This window comes from Sander vitreus, chromosome 8 (genome assembly GCF_031162955.1).
Source record: "Sander vitreus isolate 19-12246 chromosome 8, sanVit1, whole genome shotgun sequence".
Lineage (NCBI taxonomy): Eukaryota > Metazoa > Chordata > Actinopteri > Perciformes > Percidae > Sander > Sander vitreus.
The window spans coordinates 4397816-4415400 of NC_135862.1; the positions used below are offsets into that span (position 1 = coordinate 4397816).

Sequence of the window (17585 nt, forward strand, 5' to 3'; positions counted from 1 at the left end):
TACATGTGTCAAGAGCACCTCGTTGAAACGGCACATTTCTCTGCTTCTACACAAAACAAAAACGAAGTCTCTACACTGTATTGATCTGGAGATATTAAACCTATAAAGTGTGTATTCTCCCGTCGTGGGCGACAGCGTCGACTTAAGAGGGTTAGACCTTATAATATAAAATAAATTAATTAAAAATATATAAAATGGTCATGGTTTAAAAATGTATAGCAATAATTGACGCCGTTTGCAATTTTAGGTGTCCTGTCAAACATTTCTATGGAAGTCTATTATGGAGGTCGATAGGGAAAATGGATTTTTGTTGCAGTACCGTGACTGACCATCTGGGTAAATTGGCAAAAAGAGTGTGTGTCTGTGCTGTGTCCAGCTCTCGATATATCCATGGTCCCCTGCGCAGGACATGTTGGAGACCTTTCTCTCTCGCTCTTTTATTTTGTCAGAAGACTTTGCAAAAACACAACGGTAACGTGTCAGTACTGTTAAGATAATCCTGGCACATTTATACTGATATCTTTAACATGCTCCTGCTGATTCAGGTGCACTATCTTCTAATAATAAAAACATAAATTGAGGAGCTATAAAATGACCAAAACAAATGTTCAGCAGCAGTAACTCTGGGGATTATAGATTAGGCCTAATGTGCATCGCAACAGGGTTTAAAGGGAACAACAACAAAGACCATGTGGTCTACATATGGCACAGATGGGCGTCCCGCTGACAAGATTAACCTGCGGCAGACGCCACTCTGTGACAGTGTGTGAGTCACGCCGTCTGTGAAACAACACTGCTAACGTGTCAGGAAACACCACAACTCAACCCTCCAGTCTCTTGGCATTTATCATCTAGGCACGCAAACAACAGCTATTTCTGTAGGAGACACTAGAAGAGCATGAACAATGTTTTGAAATCAGCCTCCTGCTTCTACTTTCATACAAGCTGCTTTGTACAACCACAGTCTGTTGTATTTGGATACGTACACTACCGTTGAAAAAGTTTGTATCTCCTGCCACATAACCTTGATTACAGTCAGATATCTGAGAGAACTACCCTTTATGTATGAATGGTCTTGGATACTTTTAGGTTGTTGAAAGTCCTTTTTACAAATAGATCTTTTTTTTTTTTGGAGAACAATATGCTGTACAATGGTTCAACCAGAGTGACAACTGAAAGGGCAGAAATAGACAAAGATCCCTCTGAGAAACAGTGGAATAAGAAGAGAAGAAAATAGCAGTCATTGGTAAAATAAATTGGAGGCTTAGCATCTAAATATGTGCAGAGCTTCCTGTTTCAGTGTCAAGCGCACAATAATGCAGCCTAAATTCCCCCAGGCGCGGCCACTCGAGATAATGCTTGCTCTTCAATCTAACCACTGAGTAGACCGCAGAGGGCCCAGTGAAACACGCAGCAACTCAATATTTAGAGTCACATTGCACCGATGGGCTTCAATAATGATCACGGATGCTTTTCTGGACTGGAAAACTTATTAAACATCTTATTAAAGTTCTTAAAGTTCCAACAGTATTATCCCATCATGCAACACTGTAAAAGGTATCCACTTAATGAGGTTTGAAACATTTAATTATTCTTCTTTTGGGACAATTTCAAATTAGGGGTGGTACGGTTCACAAAATCCACGGTTCGTATCACGGTTTGAGGGTCATGGTTTTCGGTTCTGTACGGTTCTTGTTATTTTTTCTTTTAATCTTTAACACTCCAGAAATATACTTCAGCATATGATATATAGCTAAAATTAGCATATTGAATGCATGTTGCACAATACATGCACACAGTGGCAGTTCTATCGATTGTTTTATTTCTGCTGTCATCATAGGTGACATGAAATCCAAAATGTTCCCACACACCAGACTTATACGACGCTAGCACATCCTCCAACTCCGGGCAGCCTTCCTCATCTCTCCCACTTACCATTTCTGCATGTGACGTGATGCAGCACTCCACCCTCCACCTGAGGAGCGGTCGGCTCAGCGCCTCTCAAAATCGGACGAAAATCTTTTAAACTGACCTTTGTCGATCAAAAAAAACAGATTCAGCAACTGTATGGCCTATTTCTCGCTTAAAATGTTTTCAGAAACACTTTTCGGTGAACTATTTTCGTAAAATACGAGATCGTATTCAGAACGAGACGCCATTAGAGTCCGTTTTGAAATTCGGGAGCAGCCAGAACCACGTGACGCGTTCGTCCAATCAGCTGCCATGTGTTGCGTTCGTCATGCTCATCCCCCTCGTCGTTTCCAGTAAGTATTTTAACATAGGTGTCCAAAGTGGGCACTACGTCAGTAAGTGGTTAGTGCACATTAACAGTGTACTGACGAAACCGTGCGACACACACACGCTCCGAACCGAGACAAGCGAACCGAGACAAGCGAACCGAGACAAGCGAACCGAGACAAGCGAACCGAGTGGTTCGGATGTTTTTTCATGAACCGTACCACCCCCATTTCAAATGTATACAGTATAATAAATTTGTGTCTGAATGATACTGTTGGTATCTCTTCAAATAGCCAAATTCTTGAAGGAAAGAAGAAAAACGTCAATAGATCAGGGGATTCCAAACTTTAACAGTAGTGTACACCGTAGGGTCACAATGTTTTCTAATCTGGACTATGTTTTAGCCATGTGCCTGTTTTAGTCACTGAACACCATGCAGCACAACGAGAGTCCAAACAGACCCCAGATCTGCAGATCTCACTTTTTTGTTTTGTCAATCCAGGATGACCAAGCACACTGGAGGGCCACAGAGTAGAGGAAGCAGAATCTGCATTATCAATATTAAGAGTTCAACGTACCATTTTTAGGGTCACCTCTCTTCTCTGCAAAAGAAAAAATTTACAAAATTATAGTTTCAGCACAAAATCAACACAAAATGGAAGATATTTAGGAGTTTTCAAGAAGCGACAGAAGACGACTGTTTTAAAGCCTGCAGGTGTCAAAGCCGACGGAGGAAACATGCTGCGTGGTGCCATCGACGCCTTGGGCAAAACAGTCAGAAAGAGAGTTCAGGAAGTCTTCAAAAGGAGCGGAAGAGGAGAAGCAAAAGGTCCGAAAGCTCGGTTGTGTCTCATAAAAACCGTTTGTGTCCCAGCTCTGAGAGCCTTTGCTTTGATCTCTGATCACAGTCATCATCATCATCACAGTTTGAGTGGTGCACTTCAAAAAGGCCGGCATGCTGAGAGGAGCTGGAGGGAAGGCAAAGAGGAGCCGCACGAGAAGTTAACAAGACAGACTGACAGTTTTACTACAGTGGAGAGAAACCCAACGAGCTCAGAGCAGCAGAGAAGAGAAGAAAACCGTCCCAAACCAAAACCTTAACTCGTATCCTCATCTGGTAAAACACCTTTACAGATTTCACATTCTGGGCGTTAGGAGTTATAACGCTCAAATTAATTTGAGCTCAACCCATATAGCCTAACACCCCCACCCCCCCCCACCCCTGTGTTGTCAGACAGCTGCACTGTGTCTTGAGATTGTGCTGCAACTTGGAATTTTATATCTTGGCTCCATTTCTGTCATTATCCTGAAAACCTTCTCCTGAAGCACTGGCAACGCAACGCGTATCTTTGCATATATATCTTGTGGTTTTATCAGTGATGGCCTTTTTACAAGCTTGTGGCAAGAGTGCTGAGGATGTGGCAAAAAGTAGGCAGTCTGACAAGGTTGTGCAGTTGATTTGTTTTCGGTGCGCCCGCTTCCTCACTTGGGAGGCAAGCCAGCAGCTGAGTCGTCCGATTTGTTGTGGTTTTCGTGTAAAGCAGCTGCTTTTTACAAAGTCGGCAAACAGTTTTATCTTTGATGGTAATGTTTAGAGCTGCAAAGATGAATCGATTAATTGTCAACTATTAAATGAATCGCAACTATTTTGATAATCGGTTTGAGTCTTTTTCTCTTTTTTTTTTTTATGTAAAAAAGGTAGAATGATTCCAGCTTCTTATAAGTGAATATGTTCTAGTTTCTTCTCTCCTCTGTGACACTAAACTGAATATCTTTGAGTTGTGGACAAAACAAGACATCTGAGGACGTCATCTTGGGCTTTGGGAAACTCGACATTTTAGAGACCGCACAACTAATCGAGAAAATCTACAGATTAACCCACAATGAAAATAAACTTTAGTTGCATTTTTAAATCCACACTCTGCTTCTCAGATGCTTCGGTGTCATGATTATGCAATGAGCATGGCTTTGCCGTGTCCTCCATATATTACTTTGGTTTACTGATCGGTCAAATAATCAAGCTGATTTCAATAATCAAGCCGATTTCAAGAACATCCTCTGCTGGACCACGAGGCAGTGTAGTTCACAAACTTAAAAAAACATTCATACACTTGGTAAAAAAAATAAAAAATACACTGAATTATAGGGGTGTAAGAAAAAAAAAAAACGAGTATCGCAATATTTTATTTAGCTGTATCGATTTTCAAAAACGCAATATAGATTGTTTTTTTTGTTTACGTGCAAAAATATTCATGTAAGACAGTGGTTCACGTTTATGTTGTGTTTAAACCCCCTACTGCTAGATGGCTATGCTGAGACACACCACTAGTGTCCTTGCCTAGCAGCAGTGCCTAGCAGCAGTGCCTAGCAGCAGTGCCTAGCAGCAGTGCCTAGCAGCAGTGCCTGACTTTTTGCTAGAAGCTAACAACGTAGCTATGGCTAAACTTTGACCTACTTTAGCATATAAACATTAGCTCACTAAGAACCTGTGAACCACAATCCCAAACTGGCAGTTTGATTTTCTGTGTACTGAATTGTTTACCTAAAGTAAACTTCTTTGACTTTTATGCACATCATGTCTTTTTTTAAATATTAGTTTTTCTAAAATTATACTTTAAAAAAATCTAAAATATATCGCCTTACGCATAGTATCGAAATATATTGCAATGTATTGAATCGTGACCCATGTATCGTATCGCCAGATTCTTGCCAATAGACAGCCCTACATCCAAAAATCTAAATAGAAGTTGAGTTCGAGCAGCGTTTCCTCTATGTTGATTTGGAAATGATGTTGTTTGGACAGACCTGCCCCCACTGCTAAAAAAAAAAAAAAAAAATCCTAAAGGAAACACTGTTGAGTACCTCACCTTTAGCTGAAATGGTTTGTTTTGATGATGTACATTTTCTACAACCTCAATTGAAGGCTTCAATCAAAAAGGAACTCCACAATAATTGGTTTTTAGGATACAAATTCCTGACTGAGAAGAGACCAAAGAAAGTTAATCACAGACAAAACGTCCGACAGCGTGTGAGATTCTTTTTTTGGTTTCTTCTAAATCCTCCGTTCTACCTCCATACGTCTATTTCCAATTCCAAAGGCCATTCAAATATCAAAGTGGCAGCAAAACCATGATCCTCCTTGTTTGCGGTTCTTGAGCCGCAGATACAGAAATGAACTCTCCCCGAGCTTAGTCCCTGGGATGATTCGATTTTACGCAGCTGGACATGAGCGAGGCGGACAAGTTTGGGACTGATTGAGGTCTTGTTAGCAGAAGAGGTGGTGAGTGTTCTTCAGTCTGAGGCCAGGTGTGAAAGGTCACGGAGTTTGAGGAAGCAGAGAAAGAAGATAAAACTGAAGCGGTAAAACGTACCGGTTTTGCGTTGTCGTCGGTTGAGCAGGTCGTTGATGGCGGCTCGGAATCTTTTGGCCTCTTCTTCGCTGGCAAAGTTCAGACCCATCTGACAGGTCTGAGAGGAAGAAGAGGAAGAACCACAGATGATTAAAATGACAAGTCACCTAGTAGAGGGATGTGTGGATCAGAATTGAAGCACCGTTAACTTCTGAACCTCACATTATACATACATTTAGAAAACTGGTCAAATAAAAACACTGATCACTGTCTCCATCAGGCCCTGTCTAGATTTATTTATACTGCTGATTCACTTACATGTGAATCTATTTACTTCTGGTCCCCTCGTGAATTACAAAACATTCTGGCTTCTCTTTAAGACTTACACTTAGAATCACACTTGTGAGACGAGATGTGTCATGTCTCTTATAGGCTATATTTACATCGCTACGTTTTGGTTTTTTAAGCAGAGTTTTGAGCCAAAAGTGAACTCCGTGCTTTGTTTTTAGCTCCAGTAGAAGAACTAATCTCAGTTTAACCTAACACGCCTTAAACCACATATCTCATCAACATTCTCGTATAGTGGGCATTAGCGTGCTGGGGTAAACAGGAGGCAGCGTGTATACTCTGCCCTTTGCTGGTAGTTGCCATGGTTAGTAGCTTAGTCTCAGAGAACAAGACGTCATGACCCAATCAGGCTGCGAAACGCTGGCGTCAGTGTCGGTGTTGCCGAGGGTCTCCGTTTGCGGCCGTTGAGACTGCAACACAACCCCGCAGATTCCAAAACCAAAACGGAGTCAGAAGTGTTTTCAAATGTCTCCGGTTTAGAGGCTCGGACACGCCAGAGCAGTGTGAGGTGTAAACGTAACAAAACATACTGGTTTTAAACCAAAACTTATATAAAGCAATATAAATGTAGCCTTCCTCTGACAAACACAATCCATTGTGATACGAGTGTCAGTTTAAGACGATCATTTTGCTGTTTGTGTTGATAACAAAAAGAAATCAGATTCAGAAAAAAATCATCATAATGGTCTGATTAAGCACACAATTGCATTTTAAATTCATTTTAGTTGGAAAAAAAGCCTTCAGAAGCCCTCTGCTCAGAAACAGCAGCACCTTTTTAAAGGGGTGATAGAATGCAAAACCGATTTTACCTTGTCACAGTTGAATAATGACAGTTTAGTGGGTAAATAGGACATACATAGAACCTCAAAATCCCATTGACACCTCTTTCCTCTTCAAATCTCACAATTTGAAACTGCCTCTGAAAACGGGCGAATCTCAACGAGCCGCCTAGTTGACGTCAACTCGGCGGCTCCTCCTCATTTGGCTCTAGTCTATCTTTGTCACGCCCAAACATTTACATAGGCTACACCACTGATCTGAGGTGAGCTTAGTCTTCTGAATAGGTCGCGCAGATCTCAGAAATATACATTGTATACATTGTTAATCTGCTATTTTACCACTAAATTCACTTCTGAGACTTTTTATGCGAGAAATCAACTATGTAGAGGTCAAATATGGGCCTTTGTCTAATTACAAATTTTGTCCGACTGTGTGTCGGAGTTCAGCGGCCAGTGATGCCTGTGTTGCTGCCTCGCCGCCGGCCTGCCTTCCTTCACAGACCCCGGCCTGCTGGGAGGTAGATGGAGCTCCGTCACGGCTGGCAGCCCACGGTACTCCATACCTGCGCAAAGTCACCGTTTTTTGGGTTAATGGACTATCAAACGCCGCTGCCCTGACAGAGCTCCAGGGCCTGCAGCTCCCCTCTTCCTGCTAAATGGCCGGTGTGTGTGAGTGAGAGCGCGGTCAGCGAGCTTGTTAATCTCTTAACACAGGTTCCAGTTAATCTTATGTGTGTAATTATAATGTGTTGAGTTATTTAAACAAACGATCGGGGAAATAAACGCCTCTTGTCCGCGAGTCTCATTGATAGAGCTCCATCCAGCCGCAGGCTCTATCAAAAAGAAGTAGCTAGCCTCCTCTTAGAATTCCTCTGAAATTCACAAAAATTGAAATCGGACACCATTGTTAGCTTTATAAGACCTTGGGGTAGATGTTATGTAAGTAGCGTGACGAAATTCAAACTGTAAATATAGCTACTCTAGTTATGCCGGCAGCTGGCAGCCCCGAGTATTCCAGTAGTCCAGTACCCAGGGAAACGGTGACTTTCACTGGGTATGGAGGTTGCCGCTTTCTCGTCAGACTGTGTGGAGCTCCTAGCTAAAGTCCGACACGTCTTACCAAATTTGCAATTAGCCATCAATTTTCGTAAAACGGCCCATATTTGAGCTTTATATAGTTGATTTCTCGCTTAAAAAAGTCTCAGAAGTGAATTTAATAACGAAATAGCCCAACAAACAATGTATACCTTTGCAGTGTCTGAAATATGAGACCTGCTGTCTTGTCTCCAATGTGTTTCTATGGGGTTCGCGCAAACCAATCAGCGCGCAGCTCATCTAAATATTCATGAGCATACCATATTTGGAAGAAAAGCTCATGTTCCAAATAGAGCCATATTCACAGGGTAGTTAAGGGCCTAATAAAATAGCATTCGGGCAATTTAAGGGAGACCTTAAGGAACAGTGTAAAATACCCTATATAAATCATTCTATCACCCCTTTAAAGAGCAGACATGTCCTGAAGACCTGTGGCTGCAACATATTTCTGTCTGTGTGTAAAGACAGGCTCAGTGTGAGCAGACCCTGACGTGAATATTTGTCAGTGTATAAAACACATTCAGTGATTATCACACCTTATCAAACAGAGTAGGGCCTGATCAGTGAGACTAGCTGTGGTTTTGAGCTGCACACTTACATCGCCTGTAAATGAGATGAAGTAGGATCTGGAGCTGCTGATGGAGAAGTTGTGGTAAAGCTCCTGTTCAAACATGGTTTTCCCTTCCTGCAAAAAAAAAAAAAATCAATCAATAAATAATATTAAAAAAAAATTAAAAAAAAATCACAAAACGGAGAGAGAAATGTCAGGAGATTCTCCTTGATGTTTAGAAGGACCACATGTGTGACTCAGCAGATGTCCATCCACTGAATACAAATCAGAGACACATTTAAGTCTTGCTATTCATTTAAAAAGCAAACCAGGACATTTTAGATTTGATTTCCTTCCTTCCAGACGGTCACAACTGCTCTCAGTTCATTTCTATTGAGACAAATCAATGTTGAGATATTTGAGGTTTAAAGAGAAACAACCCAATTGTTGGCCTTTCTTCATTTGATTTTCTGACAACAGAGCTCATTAATAGAGATCAATTTGGTAGAAGACTCAATTATTAAACGTCAAGTGTGCTTGAATGCACCACCAAGGAGGGATTTTTAAGTCTCTACAGGTTTGTTTTTAAATGAAATCAATGTTTTTTTGGGTCCAGAAACTATGATATCCATATGGATTTAAACACACATCAGTGGCTGGTCATTCACTTTGATCCATAAGGGCATCACAACTGAGTCCACATCATTTTTAAAAGCACCGTATTTATTTCTTCAATGATAACTGACAGCGTATGGAGGCAGTGCAAAAGACGAGAGTGAAGAGAAAAGGGAAGAATGTGTCAGGATGTTTCCTAAGCATAAGTGCTTGAAGTAATTTTGTGCAACGGAGTACATTTCCCAGGAAAATAATAACTCAAAGTTTTGGGAAATGCGCTTATGGTCTTTCTCGCAAAAGATTGATACCAGTTTCATATCTGTGCCATATTTCATATATTTGTAATATATTTTACACTTCAGTTTTTGGACGGATTAAATAAACAAGATACGTGTTTCTACGAGATACATGTTACGGAGAGATATGACAGGAATCAATCCTCTCATCCAACTCTCAAACTATTCCCTTGAAGCTATAGTGCGTAGTTTCTGTCGCCCCCATGAGGAATTCTAAGTAATGACAACAAAACTGTTGGCGCGTCCTCATGATACAAGCCTTCCGTGAGTGCGCACCGCTAATTATCTTCACTCACGTTTCTGCACGAGAAAGTCGCCGGACACCACAATCTTCTAAACACAGCCATGCTGAGAAATACAGAGAGAGTTGTGTGGAGCCGATAGCCTTAGTTAGCTTTGTATCAACTCATTTGGCAACGGCTTGAATGTAACGGACGTTCGTTAATAATCAAAAAGTTACGCACTAAAGCTTTAAGATGCTTCATTCAACTACCGCTGTTGGGGTTTAGTTACAGCTTGACAGGCGTTTCCTCCACAGCACGGCCTGGCTCACCTTGATGTCAAACACTCTGATGAAGTAGGATCTCTGTGGGTTGTCTTTGACCAGACAGGCCACGCCACAGCACCTCTTCACCCAGCAGCAGCTCCGGTCTGCGCCGTACACCTGGACCACCGCCGAACACAGCGTCTGAACACACAGGGGACAAAGCACAGGGCGGTGAATACCAGCAGCTGCACGATTCGTTAAAAATAAAACATTTTTAGTTACTGTGACAACTTTTCTTGATTTTGGTTTGGTTGGGTGTTGATGAGGGGGGGGGGGTCATGTCATTTGGTCATGTTGCGGGTTTTATGTTTAGTATTTTGTAAAAAATTAAAAAATTGTTAATCACAAAAAATAAACTAAACTAGGGCTGTCATTATTTACATTAATCGCATGCCGACATTTATTAATTCATTTTCACTTCACTCGGCTTTGCATCGTGCATCTAACGTTAGCCTACCGCTAGCTAGTAGCTGGATTAAACATGGTTACAATGCTGACAGCTAACGCTAAACGGTGCGACTGTATTTCACAGTAGAGGATTCAACACCGGGATGTAACAATCTGCAGCTGCTGTTGTCGGAAAAACACAGACGGTGCGTTCAATGAAACTGGTAATTTACAGCTTTGTGGTGCATTCAAAGTTGTTTGACTAGATTAAATGTATAATAAACTAATACAAATGTTAAAATCAAGTTCATAAAGTCACTTTCTTTGCATTCATTTGATTCCCAATCAAGATCCACTGGTAAGAATTGCTTTCCATTGTTAATATGGACTTAAAAACAGTTCTGAAATGCAAAATAATAGAATTTTAATCATGTGATAATACATGTGATTAACTATAGAAATGCAATGATTAAGAAAATGTAATCGTTTGACAGCCCTACTAAAAACACACTGCAGTGAAAAGCCTCCTAGCTGCATGTGTCCTGGAGCAGCCAACGAGGAAGAGGAAAGCTGCATGATGCAAAAACATTTCAAACGGCGATAAGGACTACGTGCAGCACACATCGGCTTCACCAGGTGAGAAACACAGAGACCTTTTGCTATCAGTTTACACATGCAAATACCTTCACAATGGATTGTCAAATGTGCAGAGTAAAAATAAATAAACTAAGGGGTCAACTAGGTTATTATGCCTGTGCATTCATTTGTGATGCGTGTGTCTTGCACTTTAATTTAAAAAAGGAGCACTGATTAACTACCTCACTTCTACAACGTTGGACGGGGCTTGTGAAAGACTAAAAGGATGGCGAAATTCAAAGCAGTAGAGGCTGTACTATCCTGACTCTTAAAGCGTCCGTATGCTGCGACCAAAAAGCCTGTCAGATGGTCAAGCAGAGTCTGAAAAATATTTATTTTTAAATTAAAGTTTTTCCTGTCTGCTTCTACGACGTGTAGCGTTGGACAGCCAATAAACATTATTAGATCTTGGTAGAAGCATGCTGCATGCTGACTGGCTCACTGACGCTGAGGAGATTTACTCCTTAGGGATTGAAATTGGGTATTGAATGAAGAGGCATTTTTCGATACTCAAGAGGTAATTCGGTCGGTACCTTAAAAGGTATTGAATTAGGTGATCCTAGATGAATAATTAGTCAGGGGCTCACCAAAGGGATTTACCATGAATGTCTGCATAAAATTGCATGGCAATCCATCCAATAGTTGTTGAGATATTTCAGTCTGGACCAAAGTGACTAACTTTTATGGGCACTGCTTACAAAGTTACAAAGTATTGTAAAAATGTAAATGTGTGGTGATCTGTCCGGCCTGGACTGCAGACAGCTTCACTTCTTAAAAACATCTTAAAAGATATACCTTGTCTGTTAATCTTCTCGAGGTTTCTTTCATTTTCCCCGTTTTTGGGGTGTGTTGCATGCTGTCCAGATTGTAAAGCCTGTTGAGGCAAATTTGGGATTTAATGGGCTATATAAATAATTGACTTGACGATTTCGTTTTGACTTTAGTCTGGTCTTCAAAAGTAAAACACACGATCAGTCAAAAGACTCCACTGTTTAGCCCTAAAAAGGATCACTGTCCTGCTGTGTTGGAGGACTGCGTATTAAAAGTCCTAAACTCTGTGTGGATGGGTGTGGACTTGAACACCCTTAGATTTAAGCTGATCGTCAGCTCTTTATTACAGTGATTGTTTCATTTCAAATCTGACATTTCTTCAGTGTTTAACCTTCACTTTTGCAGAACAGGAAACAAGAGTCCGGCTGCTGTCCTCAGCACCGTCCCGTCCTCAGACTGCTCTGGCTTGTGGTTTTGAGGTTTCTGCAGAAGTCACACTGTGTTTAATCCTTTGCCCGGGATTTCTCCCTCTGCAGCAGAAACTGAGTGAGAAAGTCCGCTGGGGAGGAGGAGGAAAGAGGAAATGCCACTGGGCCGGTTTCCTCCTCTGTGATTGATGAGTGCAGGTTGGAAGAGCAGCAGGAAACACTTGAAATCGCCACTCGGCATCATACAGAAAGGCCAAAGGCCGGCCGTTAAATGCCTCATTTAGGCTCAGTAAATTCTCACCGAGGGAGAGTATGCAGCAATAAACACAGACAACAGCACTGCAGACACACAGACTGCATCTCACTGTGATAATATTCAGACAGGCTTCTGTGATAATCATCCCAATAACAATCCACGGAGCAGCGGTGGTGTGGCTATGTCCTCCAGAGGACAGGTCATGTCTTGAATTTATTTTCCCTTTTTATTTATTTATTCCCCCTAAAAAAAAAAAAAAAAACAGTAGTGCGGTAGTAGCTGTTAGGTACTAGCTGCCCTCGGGTGAGTGTGTACAGCCAGATAGCCGTTAGTTGCTAGCTGCCGTCCGGTGAGTGTATTCAGCCAGGCTTCTGTGATAATCATCCCAATAACAATCCATGGAGCGGCGGTGGTCTGGCGGATGTCCTGCATAGGACAGATCATGTCTTCGCAGCAAAAAGTTTAGATTATTTCCCCCTCAAAATAGGTAATTGAGCACTGTAGTGGTTATGACCATATCAGTGACTATGTTACTACATGGAAACGGGATAAACGATGTCTGTGGCTTGCACAGTAATAGCGTTACTGAAGTTTAGCTGTAGCATCACGCTGTCTCCTGGGAATTCAGTTGTAGCAGGAAAAGGTAAAGAGTAGTGTGTGAAGAGTGAAGTTGTTCACAAGGGAAGAAGCTTGGAGTAACGTAACTATGGAGAACATAGCAGATATACAACACACGGAAGAGCCTCACCGCAGGGCAGATAGCAGCTAACAGCTACTACCACACTACTGTTTTTTTTTTTAGGGGGGAATAAACTTCAAGACGTGACATGACCTGTCCTCTGGAGGACATATCCACACCACCGTCGCTCCGTGGATTGTTATTGGGATGATTATCACAGAAGTCTGTCTGAATACACTCACCGGAGGGCAGCTAGCAGCTAACGGCTAACAACTAGCAGGGCAAGCTAGCTACCGGCAGGATCGAGACAGGGACCAGGGTAGGTGAATTTAAACAATGTCTGAGTTGAAAACGCATCTTGTTGACACGTAAGGGCCCTGTTCATGTGGCACAGACATATTAATTGCATTTTGTGTCTGGTAAGAGGCACAAAGGCACTCTAAAACTTGCCCCGACAACTGACGTTTTAGCTCAGGGGACGCTTGTACACGTAGCTGCAGCTTCTCTGTGTTACCTGCACTAATTCGGGTCGGGGTTTTTTCTATCGAAAGTACTCGTGTAGCTATAGCAATCAAGATTAACGTAAAAATTGGCCGGAATTCTCCTTTAACAACACACTGTCTTCACATGACATGTAGGCGACACCGCAAGTTTGTTTATTTTGCCCCTCCATCCATACAGTTTAAACACACCGGCACTGGTCCCGAAAAAGTTGTAAACAGTCTTAAATCCAATCTAATTCAGTGCTTCCCCCAAACTTGTAATGTAATCTGCCTCCAGATAAATCCTCTCCCGTTTAAGCCGGATTAGCAAATTAGCCACATAACTTTAGGAAGCTTATATCTTATATTTTCTGAAATTGTGTTAATCTTTCCTATTTTTTTAAAAACCTCACCCTGCATAGCTGAACCCTGATACCAAATTAAATATCTCAAATTTGTATTTATTTTTTAAGATGCAAATCTGAATCATCAGATTGAGCTTTACTTACAGATATCGGTCTAACTTTCTAATCCTGCTTTGTGAAATACCCCCCCCCACCCTCCATCTGCGCGCTTGTGTGGAAAAGGAGAAGAAGTCTCCACAAGAGTGTTGCTCTTTAACTGAGACTAACTCTAGCGATCAAAACAATAGTGCAGTTAAATTACACTTTACTGGTCACACCTAGAATTAGTCCTGAGTCCAATGTCAAACTTAAAAGATACATTCGTGATCTTTTTGTTAATAGGGATAATAGGGGTGATTTTAATGCTAGTTTTTTTTTTAAATCTGTTCATTGGTTTACTTTAAAGCTTTAGTGCGTAGCTTTTTAACATTAATGACATTCAAGCCGTTGCCAAATGAGCTGCTACAAAGCTAATTAAGACTATCAGCTCCACACAACTCTCTCTGGATTTCCCAGTATGGCTATGTTCAGAAGATTGTGTCGTCCGGTGACTTTCCTGCGCAAAAACTCGAGTGAAGATAATGACCTCTACTGAAGAGTCTATCAAGTTTGTTTTTTTTATAACAGAAAATATGGGACGTCGAAATAAGCGCTGAAAATGTAAAAAGACAAACGTTAGGAAAAGCAACAAAAACAATGAAAAAACTGTCAAACACTGAAAGAAGACCTACAAACTTTAGAAAAAGTGCCAAAAAACATTAAAAAAAAAAAGTGCCCAAAAGATTGAAAAGTGCCAAAAAACGTCAGGGAAAAAGCCATAAAAATGTTGAAAAAAGTGACCAAAGCGTTGAAAAAACCCCACAAAAACTTTCAACTGTGAAACAACAAAAGGGTTTTTTCCATGATGGACGGGAAGACAACACAAGGGTTAAGTAAGCTTGCACTCGTCAGTAGCGCTACGTATTGTTTTACATTTTTTAGGATACTAGTGCCAATAAAGTACAAATACCTTACTTTGAGAAGTATTTCTACAACAGAACATTTTTCTATTGAACAAAAGAAGCCATGTTAAATGGAAAAAATTTTAAAAATGAAAAAAAAATACGATCTGTATCTGCTCTGCCCTGCAGGCCAAGCTCCTGTTCAGCCTGAGAAACCAGCAGCAGCAGACATTAAAATCTGCTGAGCTGTCCGTCTACAAACATCTCATTACATCACCTCCCCAGAAAGATCAGATCAACTACAGCCTGACTCACAGTTTTTGTGTTTCCGTCCTTATCCGAGAGGGTTTTTCGTAGCTGGTTATGACTTGGTGTTGAAGTGCAGGAAGGATAAACCATGTTCAGCCTAACAACACCCAGGCATTGCTTTTGATTTTCACATAAAAAAAAAAAAAAAGGTCTTTCTTTAATTAGACTGGTGTGTAGCTGAGTGAAATGCCCCTCAAGTGATTAAGTGGCATCCATGACAACAGCTGGTTGAACCTGATAAACGTGAAGGATAGGAGCGTCACAGCTTCCTGTCCTGTCGGGAAAACGCACGACCGTCCTTGATGAAGTGGAAGGAAACGCTGCAACTCACATTTCCCTTGCTGAAGCAACATTCTGGCATCTCGAACTGATATATAACATACAGTTACACTGAAGACTCCTGCAGTTCCAGGTAACACAAAAAAATCTGTTATACTTCAGGCGGATACTAAATAAAATGTGTACCGAATAATCTGTTGAACTTGTCTTTTTTGTCCCAAAACCAAAGAAACTTTGATTACAATGATATAAAACCAAGAAAATGAGCAAAATCTCACATTTGAGAAGCTGACTAACCTATCTGAATCTAATCTGACTAACTTAAGTGGTTTTTAATTGTTTCAGCACTAAAACAAATATGGGACCATATCAAACTACTAGCCAACATACCACGTTTAAGGGTTCAATTTGTAGTTAAGAAACCATTTCATTATTTTTAGTCACTAAAAACTATTATAACTGACAATCCGGTGATTATTTTCTCCATCAGTTGTTGTGAATTGAAAATGGTCATCACAAACTTCCAAATCCAAACTTAACATAATTCACACGGCTTGTTTTCTCAGACCAATGGTAAAAAAACTTCAAAGATATTCAGTGTACTGTCATACAAGACTAAGAAAACAAGCCAGACTGATCTCAATAAGTGGCGTATGTATGACACGCCAATTCGTATGCCATTTTGGCGTGTTATCAAGACGCATAATTGCTTTTTAGTGCATTTATCAACGCTGTTTGGCCTCCATTGACTTACATTACCTTGCAATTGGGTGTCAATTTACGCCGTAGCGAGTAGTATGAAAGGGCAAAAATCTGCATAGGTAGGTTGGTCAGGGTGGAGGTTGGGTCAAACAACACAGGACTTTCACCCAGGAGACCGGGGATCGTGTCCCGCGTGTCACGTTTCCTAAACCCAACCGACCCGTTCTTCTTTTACTAAACCTAACTGTCCCGTTCTTCTTTTACTAAACCCAACCGACCCATTCTTCTTCTCCTAAACCCAAGCCGACATACATGCACATAGCTCAAAATGCATACAGATAACACGCCACTTGGCCCTGTTCTTGGCAAAGTGGCGTGTATGTTTACGCAGTCATGATGTCACGTTGAACAAGCAAATATTTACATTCAATTACCTAAAACCAGTTGATTTTGCTATTTTTTGCTTCAAAAATGTGCTTACACAATTAATAAATTATCAAATATGTTGCAGGTATGTTCTTAACTGCAAAATGAAATACATGTTACTGATGTAAACAAATATTTTAAGAAAAAACATACAATATTAACTTGTAGTTGTTTTATGTCTGGATACTATTTCAATATTATTTAAGCATTAGGCTAGTCCCTGTATTTAAAAACCTGTCAAATTAAATTTAGATTGATAAGCAGATTCAAAGTTTTGACTCTTTGTGATGGAGGCTAACAAACTGTTTATATATGGTTCGTCGTTCACTAATTGTGCCTTTAAACTTAAACAGAAGGTAATGGAGAAACCAAATAAAGAGGAGACGCCATATTTCTTGAACAGCTTTCAAAATGCGTGTAAACAGAAAGAACGTGAAGGAGTCTGAAGGGTCACCGATTTCGATGTAACACCGGGGCCCCCGGTTTGAACGCCACAGCGGTGTTAAAACTGCTTCGTGTGAACTGAGAAATGAAAAGCATAAACTGAAGTTTCTTTATAACGTGAGGGTGAACGTACCTGTACATTTTTTAAACCTGCAAGTGGTTAACAAACGGGGAAACTTACTGCGCATTTCCTGCCCAGGTAGCCGAACAGGCACTCGTTCTCCTGCGGGGTCAGGAGGATGGAGCCGACGTTAAGAGCCCTGCGGGGCGGCGGGTGGCTGTTCATGGCTCCAAATTCTTCTAGTTAACCCCCGAAACGATGCGGTTATGCCCGGACGGACTCAGCAAGCACTGCTAATTACAGAAAATCCATGCGTACTGCGTTGCAGGCCACTGCAACCGGATCATCTCCGCTGAGTCCGACTCCGAACTGGAGGGCGGAGGAGGACCGGGGGGTGTTTTGCAGGCTTGCTCCTGCTTAACAAAGACACTTAACTTCTCAGTTTTGTGTAAAATAAAAAAAATGAAGGACTAGCTGTGAGCCTGTACGCGGATAAAAGCTCAACTTTCATTCGGAAACTCCTGCAGCAGCGATGCGTACATCCAACATGGCAGCAAGACGG

The 17585-nt window shown here is 41.2% G+C and overlaps 1 protein-coding gene across 2 annotated transcripts in view; it reads right to left on the reverse strand.

Annotated features, from left to right (window-relative positions):
* wasla (WASP like actin nucleation promoting factor a) overlaps window positions 1–17585 on the reverse strand; it is a 30819-nt gene extending 13234 nt beyond the window's left edge. The window contains exons 1-5 of one of the 2 annotated variants that reach the window (XM_078256451.1): window positions 17144–17585; window positions 9825–9959; window positions 8409–8495; window positions 5610–5706; window positions 2817–2840 (exon numbers count right to left, since the gene is read on the reverse strand). In XM_078256451.1, the coding sequence (XP_078112577.1) occupies window positions 2817–2840; window positions 5610–5706; window positions 8409–8495; window positions 9825–9959; window positions 17144–17248 (448 nt within the window). In that variant the 5' untranslated portion in view covers window positions 17249–17585. The remainder of the gene's footprint in view (window positions 1–2816; window positions 2841–5609; window positions 5707–8408; window positions 8496–9824; window positions 9960–17143) is intronic. The other variant, XM_078256452.1, reaches the window with a different exon arrangement.